This window comes from Triplophysa dalaica, chromosome 13 (genome assembly GCF_015846415.1).
Source record: "Triplophysa dalaica isolate WHDGS20190420 chromosome 13, ASM1584641v1, whole genome shotgun sequence".
Lineage (NCBI taxonomy): Eukaryota > Metazoa > Chordata > Actinopteri > Cypriniformes > Nemacheilidae > Triplophysa > Triplophysa dalaica.
This window is the reverse complement of record NC_079554.1, coordinates 8,612,892-8,640,710: the sequence shown is the minus strand read 5'-3', so window position 1 is coordinate 8,640,710 and position 27,819 is coordinate 8,612,892. Positions and strand designations below refer to the sequence as shown.

At 37.5% G+C, this 27,819-nt stretch overlaps 1 protein-coding gene across 1 annotated transcript; it reads left to right on the top strand.

Moving 5' to 3' along the window:
• The first annotated feature begins 8,553 nt into the window (after positions 1-8,553).
• On the top strand, positions 8,554-20,551 carry si:ch73-74h11.1 (desmoglein-2-like protein). The gene is given in 16 exon segments (XM_056764815.1): positions 8,554-8,610; positions 9,731-9,832; positions 10,570-10,728; positions 10,967-11,105; positions 12,184-12,230; positions 12,232-12,354; positions 12,434-12,568; positions 12,672-12,857; positions 13,022-13,683; positions 14,503-14,645; positions 14,795-15,016; positions 15,903-16,142; positions 17,198-17,316; positions 18,336-18,431; positions 18,552-18,611; positions 18,731-20,551. Coding segments are annotated over 16 exon segments (3,279 nt in total). The 3' UTR covers positions 19,520-20,551.
• The last annotated feature ends 7,268 nt before the right edge of the window (positions 20,552-27,819 follow it).

Below are 27,819 nucleotides of genomic sequence, written 5' to 3'. Positions count from 1 at the left end.
TTCCTGAAACGATATACTAAATGTTTTCCGAGGTTTCAATTTTGTTCGTCAAAATGACATAATAAAATAAATTCCTCTAATATAGTAATGCTTGAACAGTTTTAGGTTTATTTTTTAATGTATTCAAGATACAGTTGATTAGTTTATAATTTTCCTGAGAATTAAACCCACTGTGCATGAAACCAAGAAAAAATATAGACATCCACAGAAAATAATTTGAGAGTGTTCAATGTTTTTTTGCTTTATTTAACATTTCTAGATGAATTGAGGCCAGTCCAGTGACTGTTGAGCTCAACAAAATAAAACAAAATCATACAACAGTAATCTGAAAGACTGACAGCTTGGCAAGACACATGAAAACTAGTTTTCATTTTCTGCAAATAAATGCAGATAGAAACAATATTTTCTATGTGTATAATATATATTTCTATCTTTATAGTTATATAACAATATAAATGAAGGTGATCATTTTATCTAAATACACACCTATAAATAGTAAATTCAGAATATAAATATTGTTACACTGAAAGACATTTTAACATTATTTCAATCAAATTTTTACATTTTATTCTCCAAAAACTTAGTAACCATAAAGTTGACATTTTGCTTTCTATGCACTTTTACTTTTCAAAATATATTTTGATGAAAACATCTTAACGACTCATATAGTGATTTTGTTAATACAAAATCAGTATATGATTTGCTTTTCAAATTCAAATTTCAAAATTCAAATTTCATCTGCTTTTCTGTTCTCCATCACGGTGTGTTTGCATTATGTCTTCATAATGTTTAAGCAAGCGAACGTTCTGTACAGTATATCGGTGACCTGAGAAGATGGATCAATTTGTTTACAGCTTTTACTGGATTTACTTTCTTTAATCACTGTTTCCTAATTTGTTGGACTTTTCCTACACTTTAAAAAATATGGGTTACTTTCAGAACAGAGTTGAGTCAAAGATAGACAAAACCAGCTGTTGGGAAACCCAGAATATGTTAATACAGTATAATTTGACCCAACAATGGATTAAAACTGCCCAGCATTTTGGGTTGTTACAACACAGCATAGGTTAAAAAAACAGTTGGAATTGTCCCATTTTGAACAAAACTGAGCCATCGAAATTTTTAGACTGTATGAACTTCATTTCCAGTGCAAAAGTATCATGGGACTTGTCAGGATGTCAAAGTCTCAACATGACATGTCATCACTTTTGCTTAAATCAAGTTTTAACCTACCCAATAACAAGTGGATATTTTGTAAATTTTAACTACTCTCTTGTGATATTTTGAATGACATAAAGGTTAATAAATGATGACAGAGAATCTATTGGGTATTGTCAAGTGGAAGATGACAGACACCAGACCCAACAATGCAGATGACCTGAAGGCCGCTATCAAAGCAACCTGGGCTTCCATTACACCTGAGCAGTGCAATAGGCTGATTGCCTCCATGCCACGCCACATTGTTGCAGTAATTCATGCAAAAAGAGGCACAACCAAATATGGAGTGCATAGTAATTAACATACTTTTCAGAAGCCTGACATTTCTGTTTAAAATATCCTTTTTTTATTGATCTAATGTAATATTCAAATTTTCTGAGACACTGGATTTTGGGTTTTCCTTATCTGTAAGCCATAATCAGAAAAATTTCAACAATTAAAGGCTTGAAATATTTCACTCTGTGTAATGAATCTATCTTATATATGGGTTTCACTTCATTTTGTTTAAATGTACCTGTACCTGGGCTTGGGACTCAGGTTGAGTGCTGCGAGTGGGCGTGGCTTCAGCGCCAACAGGGGACACGCCCGAGCATTTGAGGGCATAGAGTTCTGCTTATACAGTCACTTTACTCAGATTTTAACTATGAAAATTTCACTTCACATTGAACCTTATCAGTAAACAAACGATTCTGTCACCTAATTTACCCTTTCACTTCATTTTTGTAAAAAACATCAGATGACATACTGATGAATATGAAATGTAAAAGACCGATTACTGGTTCCAAAGCACCTGCACCTATGATGAGTCACACGATGACTTGGGTTCAAGGTTTCACACCTTGGCAGAGGTGTGGATGTAGACAGACTCCCTCTGCTGGGTATCGGCTTACTCAAATGTTATTGTTTGTACTGTCATGACAACACCAGCCACACAGTAGACTCATAATAGACATGGGATCCATACTGTCATTAAAAGTTATTAAGTCACCACGAGACTACAGTAAGGCACACCTAATGCTGTAAAAAATGATTCTGTGAAATGAATTGAGTAAACTTTACTTAATACAATTGTGTCCTTGTTTTTTTTTAACCAAAATTAAAAATGATAGAAAAAAATCTCTATAATTTTAATAAGAATTCCCATTTTTAATTTTCCTAACTGAGCAGTGAATTTAGAGTTCACAGCATGCTGTGCAACATTAGGAGAGTCATTTTGTGAAAAAGTGCTATTTTATGTGCTTAAAATGAAATACTTAATTTGGTTTATTGTTCAGTTGTCTTTGTAAATGAAAGGATCACAGACAACAGTTTTGATAAACTTTGCCTTACTGAAACCTGGCTTAAGCCAAATGATTATTTCGGTCTAAGTGAGTCTACTCCACCAAGCTACTATATGCTTGAGCCACGTCCGGTTGGTCGAGGTGGTGGTGTCGCAACAATCTTTAGAGACTTTCTTACCGCAACTCAAAGAAAAAAGCATACATTTAAATCATTTGAAGTGCTTGCGTTGAACATAACTGTTCCAAACAAAAGTAAAAAAAAACATTGCTCTCACTTACAGTGGCTACTGTGTATAGACCCCCTGGGCCTTACACTAATTTTCTGAAAGAGTTCGCAGACTTCTTATCGGACGTATTGGTTAATGTCGATAAAGTACTGATTGTCAGAGATTTTAATATCAACGTAGATGCTAACGATCCATCAGCAGTGGCGTTTAAAGAGCTACCACACTCTTTTGCAACCAGCAACATGGGCACTATTTTGCACCTATGAAGTCAAAAAAGATTAATGAAAAGATCATAGCACCATGGTATAGCACCACTAGCGCCGTAAAAAGAGAAACATGTAAACTTGAGCGCCAATGGAAACAAACCCAATTAGGGGTCTTTAAAATTGCATGGAAAGAGAGTGCAAAAGTCACTTGCACTATTGTATAGTCTATATTGTTATCTGTTCATAACCACCTGTACATTAATGTTCACAGTATATATCCTTCTGTTTATATTGTTCATAGTACATACCGACTGTCATATTTTCATAGTACATGCCCATTGTATAGTATTTTCCTAATATTGTATTCTGTATTTATTCACACTGTATATCCTGCACTTGCTAATTGCACTTCTGGTTAGACCTAAACTACATTTCGTTACACTGTACTTGTATTTGTGTAATGACAATAAAGTTGAATCTAATCTAATCTAATCTAATAAAAATGTTACAAAAAGGCACTAAAAGCAGCAAAAGCCGAGCACTTCCGTAACCTCATAGAAACTAACAAAAACAATCTAAGGTTTTTTTAGTACAATTGCTAAACTAACAAAAAACAGACATCACCTGACCTGGCTATTCTGCCGCACCTTGGTAGCAATGAATTCATGATTTTTTTTACAGAGAAAATCGAAAAAATATGAGACAACATCTAAAAACAAACCTCCAAGTGTGTCTGAAGAATTAGTATCGACCATCACCCAAAAAGAAAAGCTACAGTTTTTTTCTCCTATAAATCAGGAAGATTTAATTATACTTATTGCAACATCCAAAAAGACATTATCAACTCGTCAATTAATCTAGGACATGTCTCAGGACTCTTTAAACTGGCTGTAATTAAGCATCTTATCAAAAAAAAAAACTTAGACCCCAAACGAATTTGGAAGCTATAGACCGATTTCAAATCTCCCGTACTTCTCTAAAATACAAGAAAAAGTAGTGTCCACTCAATTGTGTACCTTCTACAAAATAACGACATACACGAAAAGTTTCAGTCTTGCTTTTGACCGCATTATGGATTACCTCAGGGATCGGTTTTAGGACCCTTGCTTTTCTGCATATACATGCTGACCCGTGGCAACATTATTAGAAAACATGGAATTAGCTTCCATTGTTTTGCAGATGATACTCAGCTATATATCTCATCAAGACCAGATGATTCCTTTAAGCTTTCCAAACTGGATAAAACATTGGTTGACTAGTAATTTCCTTCTTTTAGCTAGCTAGCTAAACGGAATTATTACTTATTGCACCAAAAACACGTAAACAGAATATCTCCGATTACAGCCTGCAAATTAAAGCTGCACTGTTACCCCAACAAATACAGTTAAAGACCTAGGCGTTATATTAGACGGCAACCTGTCATTTAAAAATCACATCTCAAATATCACAAAAACAGCCTTCTTCCACCTTAGAAATGTTGCCAAATTACGAAATATTTTATGTGTTGCTGACGTAGAAAAGCTTATTCATGCATTTGTGACCTCAAGACTTGACTATTGTAATGCTCTACTTAGTATTTGTCCTGTATGATCAATAAACAAACTACAGTTAGCTCAGAATGCAGCTGCCAGAGTTCTTACTAGGTCAAGAAAATACGATCACATAACCCCAGTTTTATCATCGCTTCACTGGCTACCCATTAAGTATCGTATTGATTTAAAAATTATTTTAATTATTTTCAAAGCCTTAATCGGTTTAGCACCTACTTACTTAAATAAGCTTTTATCACGTTACAACCCATCACGCTCTCTACGATCTCAAAACTCAGAACTTTTGATAACATCTAGAATAACTAAATCCACCAAAGGGGGTCGAGCTTTCTCATACGTAGCACCTAAACTCTGGAATAGCCTTCCTGATACTATTCGAGGGTCAGACAATCTCTCCCAATTTAAATCTAGATTAAAGACACATCTTTTCAGCCAAGCTTTCACTTAATGCATAGTTAATGAACAGCAGCTACGCTAATTATTCTCTTTATTCTCTTTCCGCCTCTGCCTCGGGAGGCCCATCCCGAGGTAGGAAGAAGTTCCACCTTGTCCAGGCGACCGACAGATGCCCATCCCCAATTTGAGATTACGCCAGCTACAGCTGCAGACTGACTGACCATCCCAGCTCCATCTAAGGCAATTCCACCACCAGCCAAGAGAAATATGACAATCGGACCATCCCAGCTCAGACCACTCCATCCCCAACCAAGAGCAAAGACGGATTATTTGTCTTATTAATGCTGAAGTTACAATATTTGGTATTAAATGCTAAACTTAAATCACATGTCACCAGTTTGAGTGCAGCTATGACACGTCAGACGGGATCTGGGATCTTAACTTTTCTGTTTTTCCTGTTTGCCCCTGTAAAGCTGCTTTGAAACAATACACATTGTGAAAAGCGCTATATAAATAAACTTGAATTGAATTGAATTGAACTCCAATGCTCAAATTAGTTTTTCTTCTTTTAAGATTTTTTAAGTTTATCATGTGACATGCTCTTAAATAATTAATTAAATAAGTAATTTAACTTGATTTATTCATGGAACATTGCGTAAAAAAACGCTTTAAAGTGCTTTTTTTAAATATCTGTGTCATTTTTTACAGCATAGTCATGTAGAAGCCTATGTACAAAACATCATTGTATTGTCATAGAATCATTCGGTTTGGCACAGACAAAGTGTCTATTCACATCGTTTATTATTTTTCAGAAGCTAGTGGACTTTTGACCCAACTAACAGGCACTTACATTTAGGAGGCGGACAGCTGGTGCTTCTGTTTAAATTCGCTGCCAAACCTCGGCCACCCAATCTTGCATTGACAAACTGTACTACATACTATTACATAGCCGTTATGACTGGAAAGAACTTAAGGGGAGAGAATTCTGCCCTCGACACATTACCAATAAAAGTTCACTGCTTAGAGGCCTGGTCTTGCAAATATAGTACAAAAAGCGATATCTCCTCTTTCAGTAGGCTATCTGTGAAAGATGGACAGGACGGTTTCATTCACCTTAGTAAATGATCACAGTGGTCCAGAAGATTGAACAATATTGATCACAGGTCCAATCCAGAGCCTGCTTGTTAGTTTTTAATGAATAATTCATGTGAGTGCATTTATAATTTTTTTACTATATTACTTCCATTCAAGATGTTTAATATACATTAAAACATAAAGTTCTTGGAATTTTCTTGTAGAGTTTGAATCGTTCGCTTACAATTAAATCATCTGATGCTATGTTGTTACTATTCATCGAGCCATATTAACTCGCCTTTTAGATCTGTGCTTTATAATGAAGTCAATTTTTTATTTTATTTACATACATTTTTCAATGAAGAAGTCTATATTTTTATTTGAAATACTGATTAAAACAAAAAACTTTAAGACCTTACCCATATGTGTGTGTTCGCATATAAAGTACTGTATGATATTTCTTTTTCACTATTTTGAAACCATTTAAACCTTTTTGACCTTATCTTTGGGATTTGCACCATCTAGTGGCGTGAAAAGGTTTAAAGGTTTCAGTAAAATGCATTTGAGTCACAGGTGGGGATCTTAAAGATGAAGCTCTTTAACTGTTGGCAAGCTGTGAAAAACATATTGTGGCCCTATTGAATTCGGACATCCTTGCCACACTGCATGGATTGATTTCATTGCAAGAACATATCCAAATGAATTATAGTTTTTTAACGCACAATTTCAACTCAAGCACAATAAACATTTCACCATTATCATTTAATATTTAGAGATTCTCTCTTGGTTTGATATTTTGTTATATAATGCAATAAGGCAGTTGTGGCCTAATGGTTAGAGAGTTGAACTCGTGACCAGAAGGCTGCTGGTTTGATTCCAAGGGCTGGCGGGTAACAACTGAGGTGCCCTTGAGCAAGGCACAATCCCCTACTTGCTCCCCGGGCGCTGCAGTGATAACTGCCCACTGCTCCAGGTGAACATGTGTACTCTTGATGGGATAAAAGCAGAGGTCACATTTTGCGTATGGTTCCCCATATCTGACAATTAGGTCACTTTCACTTTTTTCACTTTCATAAAGCATTTTAGGCATGACTTATCTCAAGAAAATTTGGTCACCGGTATATTCAACCTTTTTCTGTAATACTCAAACATTTATTTACACTTACAAATTTTTATTTCCAAACCCCGAAACCCATTGACTATGCCTTGAGTTTGGTTTAGATCTATTGGGCTTGCTGAAAGAAAGACAGAGAGAGAGAGAGTGATAGGCAGTGTTGCCAGATTGGGTGAACCATTTCCAGCCCAAAGACTCACTAAAACACGCCCACTCCAACAAAAACCAGCCCAAATTTTACCTGCCAAAATAATGTGATAGAAGTTATTGCAATGTCAATCAACGATGACAATAACCTTAATGATCATTTCCTTACAACGAAGTATGACAAGATATATTAAAAGCAGGAAAGCAAATGGATCAAAAATAACAAATGTATTTAAGAGAGTTAGAAAATATGACTTATATGTCCAGAAATCCCTTCAGAGCGACAATCAAGAAATTAACCCATGATTTTAACCCTCAAAAACACATGCAACATCACTATGCGGATTTTTGAGCAAAAAGTGCCCACTATAATTAATCGGAAAGCAACGTAAGTTGGCATTTTTACACTCGTTCATGAATTTCATATGCACACACCACGGCAGCCAAAAATTTGCAATTCATTGATACAAAGGCCTACTAAAAAAGAACGTCAGCAACAATAATGCGCATACCTTTGAGACTTACCTTAACATCTGACAGAAATACAGTAAATTTCATCTTTCGTGAAGAATTCAGTGCAGAACATAGGCCTGTAAGGCAAATTTTGCAAGTCCAGCAACCAAGGACGAGTCATTTATAGTCTGTATAGTTTAAAGGTGTGCAAATGACGAACAAAAGTACAATCCCCTATATAAAGTTTGATTTTTATGAAATCATTCAACTGTTCTCTGAATTAAATTATAGTTCTTTACAACGTCTTCGAGTTGTCTGTCAGCACATGTGTAATCCACGTTGTGAGATTTGAGTTACTCCCCACCGTGCAACTGCACATATATTTGGGCAACTTTGCCATTGCGATCGCTTCAATTTACAAAATCCTGTTCTTTTTTGCACCAATACCCCTTCAATCACAAATCATCACATCTCAATGGTAGATTGATTGACAGGTCTCCCTATCCCAGACCCAGACTGGTTAAACTGAACCAATATGGCTGTGTTGAGGAATAACGTGTTTATGACTCCCTAAACATCATTTTCAAACGTTTTGAAATAACTTGACTAATTAAAAGCATGGAAAAGGCAAGCTGGTTATTTAATTTCAGAAACAGTCCAAATTTTGTCCACCAATCTGGCAACACTAGTGGTAGGGGGCTCCTCTACCTCTCATACCTGGGTGTGGACCAAAGTGCTGTTTTACATGCTCCACCCAAACAGTGATCAGTGAACACTAGCCCCTATTTCCAACCCTACACAAGGACACAGCTCTGATCGACAGGTCACTAGAAAGAAAGAAGGACAGAATATAAGCGAAGAGCTGATTCAGCTGTTGAGCTCTAATACATGTCTCCAGTTTGGATTGCAAGAATATGTCTGATCCTGCTGCTCTGCAGTATTGTGGTAAGTCACAGAATCAGTTTTTAAAGAAATATTGACAGTTTTTCATGCTTATTTAGGGGTGTAGCATGAATATGATTAGAACTGTATGCCTTAATAATGTATTATACAATGTTCATTCTGTATACCCTTGCTTTTTTGTGTTTGTCTATGCTTACTGCTTATAACATCAAAAAACCTTTGACCTTTCCAGGGCTTTAATGTGTACGACTCTACAAAATTAAATTGATAAATACAATTGCTTTAATTCTTTTTTGAAGGATATCTTATTATCTTTGAACTGCTGTATTCCTGTACTTAAAAAAAAAAAAAAATCAACATTAAAGAAAGATATTCAAAGATAGATGAATGTGGCCTATTGGTATTTTAACCTTTAAATTGCAGACATACTATTTTTATTGAGGAATGCCTGTGGGCAGTATCATCTCAAGTTCAAACATGTGCTCTGTGCAAGCAGCTTCTTACGAAAAACTCACTATGCAAAGTTAACAATAGTAAGTCACTATCAAATAATAATATAACGGAAAACTAAATATGCAAATAATTAATGTAATTTAAACATTACTAATAGAACAATAATAGTAATCTAGTAATTGCAAATCTAATTTAAAAATGAATGTAGATTTTAAAATGAATGTACTGTAAATAATCAGTATTATGAAAAATACTTTTAACATATTGGACCTTTTAAATATTTAAGGTATTCATGAACCTGATCAAGTTAATAATAGAGATATTATGCTTTTTGTGTAGATTACACTATGTGTGACAAGTCTGCTTTGCTGTCACGACAGATCATAAATTACTCACAAAAACATTCAAATGCAGAAAACTAGTATGTCCACACACTGGAACTTTCTACCATAAACAGCTGGCAACAATGAATAGCTCAAAGTGTATATAGCATTGACATGACTAAACTGTAATAAAAACTGTTAATGAATATAAATGATATTTGTTACAGCTACTTACATCTTTTATAAGGTTTTAGATTGTTAAAGTTTGTTTTTTATTCATTATAAAATTTCATAAAGAAATAACATTATGTCTAGACATATTTTGAACATGTAAAGTAAACTAAGCTGTGTCATGTGAATTTGATGACATTTTTTTTACCCTTTAGGCATCAAGAACCAGATCTAGTCGAAGGAGACGGGAGTGGATTCTTCCACCAACAAGACTCCTTGAGAATGTAGACTACAGAAAAGTGGAGTTTGTGGCAAAAGTAAGCTCTTGTTCACTATTTTTTTCTTTAAAAAAAAACGCAAATTCAAAAAAGGCACAAAACTCTACATTACCCAAAGACATATTTTGCACATTCTTGAACAGGGTGGTACCATGTAAATATTCTCTTTGTTTGATCTTAAAAACTTGATGAAAACTGGATCTACTGGTTGTAAAAGCTTCACATTTCCATAGTTTCACAAGTTGACCTACATAGTGTGCAGTGACGTTAAAAAGTGTGAGAAAAACTAGAAAATTTATGATTTTAGTTCACTCAAAAAGAACAGTTACATTTGTTTCGATGACGATGGTGAAACAAATGTGAAAGAATGCTTTTAACCAAACAGTTATTGATCCCTAGCATAGGAGGAACAATTACAATGGTAGTCACAAATGCCCCAGAACTTTTGCTTTCCTACATTCTCCAAACAATCTTCTTCTACAGTCTTCTATAGAACAAAGTACTATATAAAGCAATTTTTGTTACTATGGTAGTCAATGGTGGCCAAGAACTGCTCTGTCACAAGCATGCTAACAAATATCTTTCACTGTGTTCATCAAAACTAAATGTATACAGTTTTAGAACAACTTGAAGGTGAGTAAATGAAGACAGACTTTTTTGGGGGTGAACTGTTCCTTTAATTGTTATGTTCCAAAATGCTCACTGAAAAATAAATCATGATATAGGCTCCACAAAACAAGGTAGCCTATTCTAAGCATTGTCTTGCTTTTTTCCAGATCCGTTCTGACAAAGATCTTTATGGGCACCAGGTTGAATACAAACTATCAGGACATGGTGCTGACAAGCCACCCTATAATTTATTTATTATCAATCCTGAGAATGGCTTTGTTAGGCTTACCGGCTTGCTCGACAGAGAGAAAACATCTTCATACAATGTAAGTTTTATCCTTGTGCTCAAGAAATACATGCAGGTGTGGGTTGTAATGTTGTAACTTCATACAAGTTACTAGAAACATTTCTGAATAATTTACTTTTTATTGGCAGTACTTTTCTTTGTTTTGCACCTGCTGGTTTTAACACATAATAGTTCACTCGGAGGGCATGATTTATATTTTGATGAAAACATTTACGTATAAAAACTTGATACCACCATATATATGTTGTCATCTGTAGCTGACTGGTTTAGCAATGTTTCGCAATGGAACAATAGCGGAGGAAAGAATTGAGCTGAAGATTAAAGTCGAGGATCAGAATGATAATCCACCAACATTCAAATCACAAAGTGGATCTGTAAAAGAAAGCAGCAAGATTGGTGAGTGAGTTAAGTTCAATTCAATCTTGTATAACAGTGTCTGTTGGTACAAAAAGTGAATGTCTGTGTTTTCTAAAAAAGACAATGTTTTCCAAAATGTTGACAAAATACATGTTTTACATTTACAATCTTTCTCTTCTAAAAATGACAAAGAATGTTGAGGATTCATCCTAGATAACACATAAATCTATGTCAAATCAAATGCTTTCTTACATATAATGGGCGTCTCTCTATTACCACAGACTTGCAAGTAAATCATGGTTTGTGGCAGTGGCCGTGACATAAATCCTACTGACTAAACTGAAAAAAGAAATGAGCTCTTCAACATGTTCCACCCAACACAGAAATACATCAACACATAAAAATGCACATTTTAGTCCCTCGGACTCCAGGGCTAATTCACCTCCACACCATTTTTCTGTCAGCAAGCCTGTTTCGAGGAAAGCTATCTTTGCAATAATAAACTCTTTAAAGCTGGTTAAAAATGTTCCTGAATGTGATTGTTTCGAAACTCAGGGAACGCAAATTCAACATACAATGCTTTGAAAATAAGAATTTGTCAAATGTACAAACGTCAATACAAATGCAAATTTAACTTAATAGTATGAATGCTGAACATAGTAGGCTATATTGAAAAGTAAAAGAATGTCACTGGCTACATCTTGTGTAGAGACATGCAGTGAAGAAATCATAAATCAGAAGAAAATATAATCCAAATTTTCCGTGATTGCTTTCCTGAATTCCTCAAAATATCTTCTTTTGTGTTCAACTGAACAAATAATAACGCAATATTTTTTACAACAATCCATATTTTTTCATAAAAAGGGCCATTTTATTTAAGTGGTCTTGTATGATACGTCTAATTTGAATATTTTCCCATTTTGGCTGCATTTAAGTACTGTCATTTTGCTCTTTTAAGTCTGACATGTGCTACATAGTGAATAGAGAACAAGCATAATAGTGGTTTTAGGCAATGCATGAATTGTAAAAGCTTAACTCCATGTTTCCCATTAGGTTATCATTAGGTTAATACATTCTTCTGTCAACCTTTAACTACATGTTTCTTATGAAACAACAGGTACACATGTGATGCAAATTAAAGCTTTTGACGCAGATGAGCCAGGCCACTATCAATTCTAAAATAGCATACAGTATCATAAAACAAACCCCAATGGAATCTGGTCCCATGTTCTCCATTGACAAAGACACTGGGAAAGTCTATGTGAAGGAAAGAACCCTGGATCGAGAGGTAACAGTGCTTAACTTACACACAAATCAAATCACAAATCACTTAATGTAAAACTAAGCATTGAAATGATCTCTCACAGAGACACGATAGCTATACATTAATAGTTCAGGGGGTTGATATGAATGGTCTGCCATCTGGCAACACAGGAACCGGAACTGTGAAAGTTCAGGTTTTGGACATAAATGACAACGTTCCCACTCTTGAGAAAGAAGAGGTAAGGAGAACAAATATTTTCTGAACCACACTGTACTGTAAGTACAAAATACACTGTAAATAAGCCAATTGTGTGAATGTAATTAGTATATTTTGCCTATCAGTATTCAGGCAGAGTTGATGAGGGTGTGGTTGACGTGGTCGTCATGAGAATAAAAGCCCTCGATAAGGATTTGGTACACACTGATAACTGGCTGGCAGTTTTTGATATTGTAAAAGGAAATGAAGACAATATTTTCTCAATCGAAACTGACCCTAAAACAAATGAGGGAATTCTCAAAATCATTGAGGTAAGTGACGTTTTTAAATGATCTTATTATAACTTTTGTTGTCTTGCCAATTATATTGTGTTGTGTATTATGCAATAATATAGTAAGATACTGTATATTATGTTATTATGATTGTATTTTTTACTTCTTTTTCCCAACCATGCCTATACACACTACACCTGAAGCCTATCGATTTTGAAAAGGTAAAAGAATTGGACCTAAATTTGGTTATTTCTAATGTAGCACCGTTTATAAATGGTAGTGCTTTAGAGTTAGAAGTTAATCTGGATAAAGATGGGGTAGGGGCTGGAGGAGGCATAGGGGCAGGAGGTGGGTTGGGAGCAGGGGTTGGGCTGGGATTTGGTGTAGGGCTTGGAGTGGATGCTGGCATAGATTTGGATGCTGGGATGGATCTGGAGGCTGGAGTGGACCTGGATGCTGGAGTGGATTTGGGTGCTGGAGTGGGTTTGGGTGCTGGAGTGGATGCTGGTGCTGGAGCGGATGCAGGTGGGGGAGCGGATGCAGGTGGTGGAGCGAATGAAGGGGGTGGTACTGGGCTTAAACCTGGAACTAAACCTGGGTCCAAGCCTGGCTCTGCACCCGGTGTCCAGTCAGGCATTAATCCTGGATCAAAACCTGCCTCCAAACCTTCTGGCAAACCCAGACCAGGAGGGAAAGGTTATCCGGTGAAGATCGCTGTCAACAATATACCCGAGGGCCCTGTCTTCTCACCTGCTGTAAAAGACTTCCCTGTATCAGAGGATCCAGAAAATGAAGTTATTCCAAAAGTGCTAGGAACTTATGTTGCTTTGGATGGTGACACAGGAGAGCCTGCTGAAAATGTGAGGTGAGTGCTGCTACGAAGAGAAGTTCCTTTACAAGGATATAAAGAGTGTTAAGGAATACCTTCTAAAAATCTTGGTTTATTTCAACCCATGGTTGGGTAAAAATGGCCAAGGTTCACTGGGGGGACTCTAGTTGGGGATATACTGTATATATATTACATTTTTAAACAATAGATGCAGAAAATGACACTATGTATGGCTGAAATGTGTGTAGTGTTTGGAGGCTATTTCATGGATCAAAGTAAAACATTTTCTACATTTTGAGGTGACACCCTTAATTTAACTCCCTGGAATCCGCCCGCCTGGGTCTTCCTCCCCTCTTCCATTTTTGGTACTCAGTAAATGTTTGTAGGAAACAGTGTTATGGGTAAAAAAATATGTTCATCTTGAAAAAAAAAGGAATATATTAATGTCTGATGTTTAAAATACAATAATAAAATATTTTTTTTATTGTATTTTTATATTTTATTGTATTTTTATTTTTATTCTTTTTTTTTTTTTTACATTTTATTGTTTATTTTATTGCATTTTATTTCATTTCATATTTTCTACATTTGTTATTTTATTTTATATTTGTTACATACAATATATATATTTTTTTTTAAACATTCAAAATGGATCCTACAGACCTGAACATCTTTTCGGTGAACCTTTATTATATTGTTAATAGTTTCTATAGAAACCTAAGTAGAGCAGGAAGAGGGCCGTGAGAGAACGGGCGAGGCCGGTACGCGTTGCACCGCTCTGGTTGTCACACCTACCTTTAGAAATCTTCAATGAATCATTTTAATGTCATTTTTAATTATGAATGTTCCTTTCAGGTATGCTAAAGGGCATGACCCTGATAATTGGTTAAGCATTGATGAGGAAACAGCTGAGATTAAGCTTACTAAAGTTCCCGATCGAGAGTCCAAATTTCTGGTCAATGGCACATACATTGCAAAGATTATCTGCATGACTCAAGGCAAGAACATCTCAGTCATAAAACTTCGCAAGTTACTTACTGCTTCATAATGATAACTTATTTAAGATAAAACAAACACAATGATTTAAATACAAATGCCATGGAAGTTTTTGTTGTTAAATGTACCATCTTTTCCTCTGCACTTATAGATGTGCCAGCTAAGACTGCTACAGGGACAATAGCTTTAAAAGTGGAGGACACTAATGATCAGTGTCCCACACTGACCAGCACCTATCAACAAGCTTGTTCTGATAACAAGGTGGTGGATGTGACTGCTTTCGATGAGGATGCTGATCCTAATGGTGCACCTTTTGAGTTCGTTCTGGTAGAAGAAAAGAGTATGGGGAAATGGCAGATGGTGCCAATAAATGGTAAAGATGGAACTTATAACCCGAGGTTGGATATTATTTATGTCATAATTGCCATTGCTGTCATGCAATGGATCTAGTGAACCTTTATGGTAGAAATTATAGAGATGTATGACTAACTCTTCCACCCTCACTTATTTTCAAAAGAAATATTAAAATATTGCTTGATTTTTCGAAGCATTCTTACAGCCCAACACAGTAACATTACCGCGAGGCAGGATTATCCTTTTTCCGATCAATGGCAGAAATTAGAAAATCATTTAAGTGGCTAATAACATATGTTATCTGATAAGTGGTGCTTACGAAGCAATGCATCAGTATTACTATCCTGCCAGCTCCTAGTTCTGGACGAAACTTCGTATAACTCATCTCTCTCCGTTTGTCGTAGGCCCATAAATGAGGGCTCAAAACTAGCTGTTTATTGAGGGGAGGTGTGCTATGACATGTTCATAGGGCGGGTGAAAAATCTTCGAAAACATGGGGTTGGTTCGTTTCACTCTTGTCTTGGAACATCATCAATTGACATACCAATCAGAGTACCTTAGGAAAAGTTTAGCAAGACCTATATGCCAATCTCTGCTTCAGAACATTGCAGAGAGATGGGGGTTGGCTCGTTTCACTCATGGCTTGGAGCATCATCAAGTGGAAGCTGCAAAGCAACTTCCGAGCAACCAAAAAGAGAACTTTAACAACCATTTAGAAATGGTTTCGTGACTTAAAATGTCATCCCCTAGTGACTGCCCAGTGTTGAGTTTTGCCACGGCAAGCACCACTCACTTTTTCTTGAGAAAATGTATCTAGTGTTACTACTAATTGACGTGCAAAGAATATGTACTACGCAGTATTATTATTGCTGGTCAACCAACCCCCAGTTTTCTCTCTTATATAGAGACATCAGTGAGGATTCAAACTCTGGAGTCTCTGTGGCCAGGCATCTATCAACTTACAATAAAGATCTCTGATGCTAAGGGTCTTGCCTGTGAAGACAACCAAAAGTTTGAGGTAGAAGTGTGCAGTTGTGTAAAAGGAGGCTCCTGTGCGTCAAGGTCAGCATCACAGCGTGGCCCTTCATCAAGAATAGGTGCACCAGCAATTGGATTGTTTCTGATCGGTGCATGTTTACTCCTGCGTGAGTTATACACACAGTAACACACACATGCATGCACATTCATAAGGCTGGTAATCTCAGTTTCTTAATTAATTCATTAACATGAACATTAGACTTCTTTGTGTGTTTAGCTTTACAGCTAATGCTAGTATATGCTATATGCTAATGCAGTGGTTCTTAACCTTTTTATGGTCGCTCCCCCCGTAAACCCATTTGAAGAACTGACGCCCCCCCATACTGTACATTGAGGATAGATAAAATAATGTGTAAAATCGATTATAGTTTATAGTCTTTATTTAGTTAGATCACAGCATCTATTATATGTTTTTTAGGGAGGAAAAGATATCTGATACACTTAGATATGTCTTAAAAATTTAAAAGATCTTCAGCAATTTAATTGGAATGCGAGTTCACCACAGTCTAGAAAGCAGCACTGAAATCTTGAGGGTTCATTGATAAAATGTAATTCTATAACATTTACTTGATTTGTGTCCATGATATTAAGTTAAAAAACTTATTATATTACATTTAAAATTCTCACAATTTGCCTCACATTTTTTCGGATAGTGGTGCCCTGGCCCAGATACACAGTCATGAAGAGCACATATCAAATATTTGATTCCAAAACAAAGCATATTTATTCTTATACCAAACTGTAAACAATTTTGTGTGCTGCTATGCGGTTCAAAGTAAACTAAATCCAGATAATACTGTATATTTCTCAATAATAACATATACTTAATATTACTGTTGTGCAATTCAAATAATTTTTTTTAGTATGCATGTGTGGGGGGGGGGCTCAGGTCTTGACTTTGCTTAGCATGGTAAAAAATGGTAGCACACCCCTGGCTACAATATCATTGTGATGGTATTTTAAAGTATGCCATCATTGCGGTGAACTGCACAGCAGATTACATCGATGCACTGCCCATCATCCAATAAGATACTTTCTAGAGAAAAAATAGTAATACTAACAGGACAGATAGCTCTACTCATCAAGTGATTATACAGGATTTATTCTGACTGTATATGTTAACAGGGTTCTTAAAACAACCTCTTCTGTCTTGTATATTCAGTGGTTCCTTTGCTCCTTATCTTCTGCAAGTGTGGGTCAGTGAGTGAATTCACAGAATTGCCCTTTGAGGCTAAAGAATATCTCATTCCATACCACACTGAAGGCATGGGGGAGGACAAGGTAAAAACACGTGTCATATAAATTCTATCTAGATATTCTTTACATAAAGGTATAAACTCTAATTTGTTTCAGGAAAATTCAGCAAAAAAATAGTTCTATTTACCCCTACAAACATAAGCATAAGTTCATTTTAATACTATAGCTACTCAAGTAAAGTGCTTTATTGAAGTATACTAATGTCAACTACTACTAGTAGTATGTGTAGTATTTTGATACTAAATGGGAGTAAATTGGCTCACTTTTTAGATTATAAAAGTATACTTAATGGAAAAGTTCACCTCAAAATCCAAATTGTGTTTTTTTTTACTCACCCTCATGACATTCAACATGTTTAAAGACGTCCCGGGGTCTTCGGAACACAGATAAAGATATTTTAGGAGACATCCGAGAGATTGCAAGGCCTCCTCATAGACATCATGTTTATAGTTGTTGTCAAGATCCAAAAAAGTGCTACAGATCATCGTCGCTTCGAAAGAGTTCAATTCAGCCACTATGAGTGGATGGACAAATTGAACAATGTCTCAAGTACTTTTCTGGACCTTGACAACAACTATAACACTGATGTCATATGAGGAGTCCTTCTGTCACCAGAATATTTTTATTTGTGTTACGAAGACACCAGGAGGTCTAAAAACATGTTGAACGTCATGTTAAAAACAACACAATTTGGACTTCTCCTTTAAGTTGAACGTTGAGTACACAACAAGTTTATTTATAAGACTTAAAGGGTGGTTACAAGTTCAATGTTTTGTAACACATTAAGTTATAAGTAGTTTTACTTTGTGAGTGAACTTATACTTGTAAGTGCACTAATACATGTATGAACACTAATGTCTTATTCTTTAAAAAGAAATATGCTAATATACCGCATACTAATAACGTGCTTAAATAAACGTTATTTTTGTTTTTGTAAAGGTAACTATATAGCTACATGCAGATGGAAAATAATTTGCTCACATGATAAATTAAAACGCAAAACTGTCTATGTGGACTTGATTTTGTTTGTGATTTCATCGTAGGAGGTTCCACTTCTCAGCAGCCCCGTTGCTATAATAGATCAGAACGGATTTCAAGAGACCACTATGCCCCATAACGTATGGTCCTTGCCTCTTCATGTAAGTGTTGCTAATGAAAACACAACACAAAGTAACAGCAGATTTTTTTACGACCAAAAATGGTTAACAAACAGTCAGCACAACAATACAATCTACTTGACATCACTGAGAAATAAACAGCGTGACATTTATGAAGATATGGCACTTGGAGATGCATTCCTGTGTGAATACTACTCTCAGGTAGGAAAGTAACCATGCTTCTCAAAATCTTCTACACGGCATCTTATCCACTCAACATCAGATATGTTGATCATCAGTGTGACATTAAGCAACTGACAATTTCTTCTTCTTCATCACAGAAAGCAAGCTGTAGTGCTGAGAACCCAACTCTTAAGGACGGTCTTTTGGTGTATGACTATGAGGGTGAAGGCTCCCATGCTGGCTCTGTTGGTGCATGCAGCCTCCCCGATTACGACGATGACCTGGAGTTCCTCAACAACCTGGGTTCAAAATTCCTTACACTAGCAGAGATATGCATTCCTCCAAAGCCTCATTTACCACCTCCCAAAACAGACCAAGTAGTCAAATCTATAGGAACTAGCTTCAAAAGCGAGAGCTCTGTTGCCGGTAGCACTCTTCAGGTTACAAAAACCATCCCACCCCCAGAACAGGTAGAGCAAACCTCCATTACCAATGTTGAGGAGACGTTGGCCACCCTCCCAATGGTCAAAACAAGTCAGACCATTTTTGTACACCAGGAGCCTCTGTACTATCTAGTGGAGCAGCAGATACCAAACATGGTTCTTGTCGCTGAGAATGCCATGTATGTGATCAATGACCACCCTGGGACAGAAGGTTTGATACTCCAGGGAACAAATATTGCACAAGCCACTCTAGATAGGGGACAGCAGGCGATGTACTTGATGAATGGAGCTCATGTAGCTCCAAATCAGCCAATACAGATTCAAACAGATTTGCAGGGGCAAGAAACAGTGTTAGGGGTTACTACCGTCTCCTCTCATGTAGCTGCTCCGGGCGGTATAATGCTAACGCGAACCCAGATCAGCACAGAGGCACCAGTGCAAGGGCAGGCGACCGGGGCACCAGTGTTACTTTCTGATCTTAAAGCATCACGCAAAAAGAAGTAGATACTAGAAGACACTGGTTACGGATGTAGAGTATAAGATAAGCTAAAAGTACAAAATAGCACATCCAGTCCAGATAGACTAGATCCTATGAAAAAAATATTTTTTGTCCCACATGACAATTTATACGTATTGACATGTATGATTAAATTTTATTTTTTATTTGATTAGATTCAATTTTGTGTGTCGCTCCAACAAAAGTTTTAAATGGTTGTGTTATTTGATGCTAAAAAAAACGAATCAATACTAGGTGTAAAAAATTAATAGGCCTACTAGGTGGAAAAAATAATAAATTGCTTACATGGGTAACATTTATGGGTATTAAAGGAGTTGGCTAGACCGGGGTTGCCAGATCTGTGTAACATAACCAGCCCAATGGCCAATCAAAACTAACCCAGTCACCCCAGCCCAAAATATAAAAAATTCACCCCCCTCACATTTGTCACCAGGGACAAAATTAGCTATATAGACCAAAACCATATTTTTTTCTGCTGTTATGCTGGGCATTTTAAGATGGGGTGTCCATGGAAAGGAGTCCATTTTAGAACCATTCTCTAGTGGTCAGTCGGTTTATGTATTGCGGTTTATGAAATCTCATTGGTTTCATGAGAGAGACCGAAGAGATGCTACATGTTTAAAAGTAGCCTAAAAGTAGCTGAAGAAACGTGGATTTGGCAACTCTGGGCTCCACTCATTGAGTGTTATGAAAATACAGAAAAAACTATATTCAAAATATGAAATACAGAAAAACATTTATATAAAGTAGTTCCAACTTATTATAAATGTATTATTTTGTCTTATATTTTGTTTTGTACTGTATGTGTTTCATGCCTTTTGTTTTGTTCACATTGTACACAAGTCTTTCAAGTAGTTCACATGATAACAATTTACCAACCAGTTCGATCCAACCAGCTTTGACACAGCCTGTGGGTCAAAAAGTCAATTCAACACAAAAGAGAGTGACTCGAATGTGATGGAATTTTTTTAATGTATAAGCAAAAAAAGATCATGAATAGTTCACTGACAGTTGACCCTGAGGCGAAATGGCTGACATTCAGCGTCAGGAATTGTCAATCTGCATACATTTGCTCTGACCAAATAAAGAACAAGTTCTCAGCCAGACATAACACGTTATGCAGTATTCTATCTGAGCTGTTTTATTTGTCTTCCACAGCTCGATTTTTGATATTCAATTCTAATAAACATTTCAAAAAATATTTACATACAAAGATAAAGAAACAGAGGTCCACAGTCTTCAGTCAGTGAGAAGAGTATCTTTGACACAAATGATGACATTAGTTGGACATAAGGTTTACCAACATTCACACAGTGGCCTGATGTTTCGTGATAAAGGAATCTTTTGTGGGGCAGTAAAAGCACAGCTGTTGCCAGGACATCTGGGGCTTGACATTTTTATGACCATCCAGAAATTAGAAACTGAACTGATGCTGAAGTCAGAGCTGTTGCTTTTTGGTTAGCACACACACCTCAGACACATACGTTTAGTAGCATATTCACCCTTGATACAAATTATATAACATCCCACACAAGTCCTCCTCTTCTTCCCAATGTTTATTGCTATCACTCAATTTTTTATGTCAATAGAAACACTGTAAAATGAAAACCGTATGTTATTAAAGGCATGTTCTGTGAAATTCAAAATCTCAAAGTGTATTTTATCTTTCCACACTTGCTTATTTGCAAACATCAAGCCAAGTCATGAGATGACTTTTCTCTACCTCTATTACAGTTTTATTTCAATTGCTAAGAAGCGTTTGCCAATTCTTCAAATACTTTTCTAAACTCTTAACACAGCAACACACCTACATCACACAATTAGCCAAATAGTTCATTTTCCGACCAAAACCACAGTTTGTTAAATAAATACAAACTCTACATTGCAAAACCCTTAAAAACTTTTTCAATATACACTTTATCAAAACACTGCAAACCCGTTTCAAAATCAGATCTTTCGGTCAAAACTTTAGCACTCGTTTTCTATCCAACATGAACACATAGTCAATCATACCACAATGACTGTCAAAATACTCATAGCTGGTGGCATTACAAAAACTGCATTACTTATCATGTTTCAGTTTTTTCTGTATAGAACATACAGTATGAAATCTTTTTTTTTTCATTCATTCAGCTGTGTGTGTGTGTGTGTGTGTGTGTGTGTGTGTGTGAGAGAGAGAGAGAATTCATGGTGCATTAAATGTGTACAACATAATATCTAAATGTGAAGGAGTCATCAATACTTTATAGAATGTACAACTGGAAAAAAAAACAGTAAGCGACAGAATTGCTGCAGTGAAGACTTTATTAGCAATATGAAATTGCTGTCAGTGATCAAAACGAAACAAGGACAAACATACATGGCAATTGATTTACAGAGTGTGCAAAAATAAAACAAAATGACAGAATAAAAGGCCCAGAAAAAAAAGTCCTGTTCTAATCTATACGATCTTCAGCATTTCGCCACATGTTCTCATCTACATCACATCTTATGTTGTCTCTCACTATACAGCTTGGATAGAAACGCTTGGCATGCCTTATCCACCGCTGACAGTCCACAACTGAGATGTCTTTGCAGCCAGCATCCATGGCATCCAGGAGGGACATTTGGTCTTGAGGCCGATGATCATAAATTTTCCACCTCCAAGCAGAAAAAGATTCCTCAATGGGGTTGAGGAAAGGAGAGGACGGAGGAAGAAAAAGGGAAATCACTGGATGTTCTGCAAACCGTTTGTGATTGCATGTGAATGGTGGAATGCTACATTGTCCCATGTAATCACAAATGTCCTCATGGTTCCTCCCACCTGTTCTGCTTCTCTGTTTTGTTATGTGTTGCTTTGAACTAAACCAATCCGAAGACTGCCTTTTATTGTGTATGTCCATGTAATGGGAAGTCTTCAACACCTGGCTATGTCTCTGATTGAGATTGGAATCAGCTATTTCAACTTACTCTAATTATCAGTAATTTACCGTAAAAATGCTTATCAGCTGTATTAATATATTTTTTAAATATTTGTTTCAATACTTTGGAGCTGATATTGTTTCAGAAGTAGAGGTTTTATACTGTATCTATGGTTTGGAACAATAGGTCTTCAATTTCTGGCATGCTGTGTTTTAAGCATTTGTAAAAAACACTATAAAGATCCATGATTTTGGTATTGGGTATGCTTATATGTAAAGAAAATGTAGGCATTCTAGAAACATGTTAATTGATTGCATTTTGTGCGAAAACAACATGAATTTTGTTAATGGTATGGCCACAACAGACCGATGTTGTGTTCATTGTGTTTAGAGTTTTAAAAATGTGATTACAGATTGGACAAAAGGATGTTAGCAATTGAAAAAACTGTAATCTGCAAAAATCTTGTTGGAATATCTGACAAAAGCTTTTAATGAAGAAAAACTAAACTACAATTTTGCAAGAACAACGTTATTGGTTGCTGGTGTGAGTTTGTCATCTTTACACTTTACCCGGAGGAACTGTTTAAAAAAACTCATTTGTTTTTTTCACGCTACGTGCTAAAACCTGCTGTGCCAACAGTTTAGAGCAGTCAGAAAATTGCAGCTAGAGCTTTTAACTTCAGTCATTCACAGCCACAGGGGACAAGCCAAAGAATGAGAACTTGCCACTTCACTTGATTTAAAAACGAATCCAGTTCCCACACCTTGACTGTTGATATTTCTGAAATGACTGCACGTTCAAACAGACCTGCCGACGAGTGATCTAAACATGCCAGCATATGAATTACGAGTTAGCCCAAAAGTATCCATTTGAAATAGACTTGAGTCATTTCTTTTCTAAATGCTAAATAAAATAAATAAACGATTACACAAAAAGGAACTAACCTTTTGTTGTAATCTCATTTAGTTTTTTGTTCTGTAGTGTCTATTCGGACAGGCTCTTGTTATTTAGGGTTAATTAGTCTTTCCCCTGTTGCTTTGGTTACAGATTTGTATCACAGGTCTTGTTTAGTTCACTTGCTTTGGCTTCTGTGTATAGCCCAGTGTTTCAATTTCTTCAGAGGCAGATGAGGACAACTTCCTTACTTGAGTGAAAGTACAGAGACTACTGGTCAAATATTACTCCACTACAAGTAAACGTTACCAGAAAGTAGTGAGCCATGTGTTTGTTGAATTTATTACCATTTGTATTACCTTATTTAACTACAAACATAAATTATAGCTACTTTAATGAAACTATGGCACATTTTAAGTAACTGTGGTTTTACTTAAAACACCTAGCTTAATTGGAGTATGCTACAGGAGACTGTGAGCCATTTAAAGCCCTCAGGTTCTCCACTTGATGTTGTCCCTCCTCGACTTGTTAAAGAGGTTTTGTTCTATTTGACCAGCTGTTTTTCCAGTTGCAAATAGCAGTTTGTCTTCAGGCGTGGTCCCTGACAATTTTAAACATGCAGTAGCACACCTGATTAAAAAACCTGGGGCGTGATAACAGAGTATAAAATCCTTTTGTTTACCTCATTTCTTTTCCACTCAAGGAAAAAGAGTGCGTACGCACAGACAAGAGCATCCGTACTGTGCGCAAATATTAACGGCAAGACTTTTTTAAGAAATCCAGATAGGTGCGTGGAAAACAGCACACTCATAAATAGGGCATAGAAATGTGCGTACGCTGTTTTCCATGCACGTATCCGGATACATTTTTTTGGGTGTAAATATGTGAGCACTGTACGGATGCACTTGACTGTGTGCACGCACTCCTTTTCTTTGAGGGAAGAAAGTAAACAAAATGATTTTATATTCTGCTTTCATTTTGATATACACAGTAAAATTAAATATTCCTCTCTTAAAGTAAACACAAAATTACAAGACAAGAGTTAAACAAAAATATCAATTTAGATAGTTATAGCGGATGTGCTTCATCATTTTCTGTGGCATGCTATTTTTCAATGACAAAACTGCATGTTATAGGTCCACAATGTCTCAGGTTATGAGAAAATATAAATATTTAGCGTGCACAATGATTAATGATGTGCTTACATGAATTTTATAGTGGAAACTGTACTCAATGGTCGAATGTCCATTCTACAGTTTGAAAAGGTCTTATGATAATAGTTTTCTGTACAACCACAGCTGCACAGAGGATGATGTCGTGTGAAGGCATTTCCACCACATTATAAAAAATGGCACTGTATTTGAAGCATACAACTTACAGAAAACGGTAAGGGTTGCACGTTTCCTTTTTGAAATACATAGAGTCAGAAAATTGTAGATTACATCGCAATATTTCTGTTTTCACTAAAATCACTAAAAGATGTTCACCTTATCAGCAAAACGTACTCGGTTACTAACGTATCCTCGGTTCCCTGAGATAAGGGAACGAGTACTGCGTAGCAGGACGCTATGAGGGGAAAACTCATTTTTCTCCGATGACTGAAGCTTTACAATAACGCAGTGAAAACTGCACGGCCATTGGTGCGTGTAAAGTAAAACTTTACACCAATGGCAGCGAAGCCGTAGGGTCTTCAGGTTACTTTGACTGAAGCGACGACCATATGCAGCTTGTACGGATGGCCAGGAACGCAGTATTCGTTCCCATATTTCAGGGAACCGAGGTTAGATTTAACCGAGCTCCGGGTCCGGCTCAGAGGAGGGGAGCAGAGATAATGTCACTGCCTGTGCGGAGTAGTGAACACCGTAGGTACGTAACCATGTCTTGGTTTGAGGTCTACCCTTGAGTCATCAGGCCCAAATTCAAGACAGGAGGGGCTCACAGAAAGTGCCTGCAGATCACCCACACGTTTTACCGATGCTAATGCTAGAAGCAGTTAGGGGACGGAGGTCCGCGGACTGCAGAGGCTCGAAGGAAGAACCTTTCAGAGCTCTCAACACAGTAGGTAGATCCCATATGGGAACGGTTAGGGGGCGAGGAGGGCGTAGCCGCCTGGAACCTTCAAGAAACGAACGATCAAGTCATTCTTTCCCACTCTTTGGCCCGCTATGTGGCATGGGAAGCTGCGATTGCTGCCACATAAACCTTGAGTGTGGAAGAGGAGCGGCCCTTATCCAACAGCTCTTGCAGGAAGGACAGAATTAGTGATATGTCACAGGATTCTGGGTCTGTGCCGCGAGTTGCACATCAGGCGGAGAAGACAGACCACTAAAGGGTATAGAGTCGTCATGTAGACGGAGCTCTAGCCTGTGATATCATGTTCATGACACTCTCAGGTAGGATAATAGGCTCCCGTTGAGAGGCCAAAGGTGCAGAGCCCACAGCTCTGGCTGGGGGTGCCAAATGGTGTTGCCTGCCTGAGAGAGGAGGTCCCGTCTCAGGGGAATAGGCCACGGGGCTGCTACAAGCAGCTGAGACAGTTCTGCAACCCAAGGCTGGTTCTTCCAGAGTGGGGCTACGAACAGCACTGTGTGCGCCTGTTCTGTGATTCTCCTGATCGTCTGTGGTATAAGAGCTATCGGTGGGAAGGCATAAAGGATCCGGTTGGGCTAGTTGTGGGCCAAGGCGTCCTTGTCCTTCGAAAAATAGGCTGGAATGAGTGTTGTCTTCTGAGGCAAAAAGGTCGACTTCTGCCTTGCCAAAGACTTCCCAGATTTTCTGAACCAACCTAGGGTGGAGCGTCCATTCCTCTGAAGGGACGTTGCTCCGAGATGATCCTGGTTCTGTCTGCCCGGCACGTGAGCCCATTCCAAGAGGCGAAGTACCAGGGAAAAAAGGCGTCTTGAGGAGAGGCCTCCCTGGTGATTTATGAACGACACAACTGTAATGCTGTCTGATCGGATTAAGATGTGGCGGTCCCGTAAAACCAGCAGGAAGTAGCGAAGGGCCAGCCATACTGCCTGCATTTCCAAGTAGTTGATGTGAAGTCCTTTTTCCTGAATCGACCAGTGGCTGAAGGCCGGTGCGCCATCGCACAGAGCCGCGAGCCCGCACTTCCCAGAGCGCTTGGTTCCTCGACCCCGCTGCTTCGTCCCCGCAGGGTGAAGCGGGAGGGATCGAGGAGCGGATTCGCTCTCTGAAAAGAAAGCTATCCGCGAGCGCAGAGAGGAGAGTCTCATGCTCTCGCAGTGAGGGTATTCCGTCTCTCCGAGTGCGTCTTGAGCGTGGGAAACTCCCAAGTATGAGACACACTCGGCGTGACCGTCAGTAGCGTGGAGGCGGACCCCACACGAGTGCCATGGACGATGCGGCATTTGCAACAAAGAAATTTGACTTTTAGAGCTTTGCTGGATGACGGCAGGGAAAAGGAACCAGCGCTGCTGAAAAACAGTGGAATCTCTGAGCAGAGAGGTCCAGTCCGCTGCAGTGCTGTTCCAACGGCGAAGCTATCAGTCCGGGTAGCGAGGTAGAAGTCGTCGCTGAAGGGGAAGAGATCTGATGACCTTACGGCGATGTGTCTTTGCTTATTTATTCTAAAACATAACAATGATACTGGATTATTTTTAACAATGTGATATGTATGGCACAAATGTACAGTTTAACTGCTGAGTTTGATTCGGTGGACCATGTAATCCTGATTTCTCTTTTGGAGCAGTTGGTGGGCATTAAGGGCATATCACTCGATTGGTTTAGGTGCTACATTTACGCATTTGGAAGACGCTTTTATCCAAAGCTACTTACATTGCATTATACTATACATTAATACTTAGGTATTTGGAATCATCTGAGATCGAACCCACATCCTTGCGTTGTTAACGCAATGTTCTTACCAATGAGCTACAGGAAAGATAAATTATATTTGAGAAAAATTATATTTGACGGATCCGATTTTTTGTGTTAGCTGTGGCGACTCTGTGACTTCCTCTGCTACTCTCTCTTGTAGGGTGCCCCAAGGCTCAGTGTTGGGTCCTCTCCTCTCTTTAATTTCTTCCACTCGGATCAATTATTAAGAAGCATGGCTTGTCTTTTCACAATTACGCAGACAATAGCCAGATTTAAGTGCCTGTGAGACAGAGTGACACTGTTAGATCACAGTCTTGATGAGGAAGTTTTCATGAAAAAAGACAGAAGTTATGGTTTTTGGAGGCACCACTGAAACCCCTTTGGTTGATTTAGGTTCCCGAAATACTTGGCAAGAAATTACTTTCTACTTTTGGACCTTTTTAAAGCAGTGTAGTAAGAAGTGATATTTGTCTTTTAAATGTAGTGAAGTTAAAGTAACAAGTAGCCTACTCCGAAAGCATTCTCAAGTAAAGTGCAGATGCTTAAAAAGTGTACTTAGGTACAGTGATTTACTCAGGTAAATTTACTTTGTTGCTCAACACCTCTGGATTTCATTTGCCCTTCGTATGTTTTTGTCGTATGTTGGTGTGTT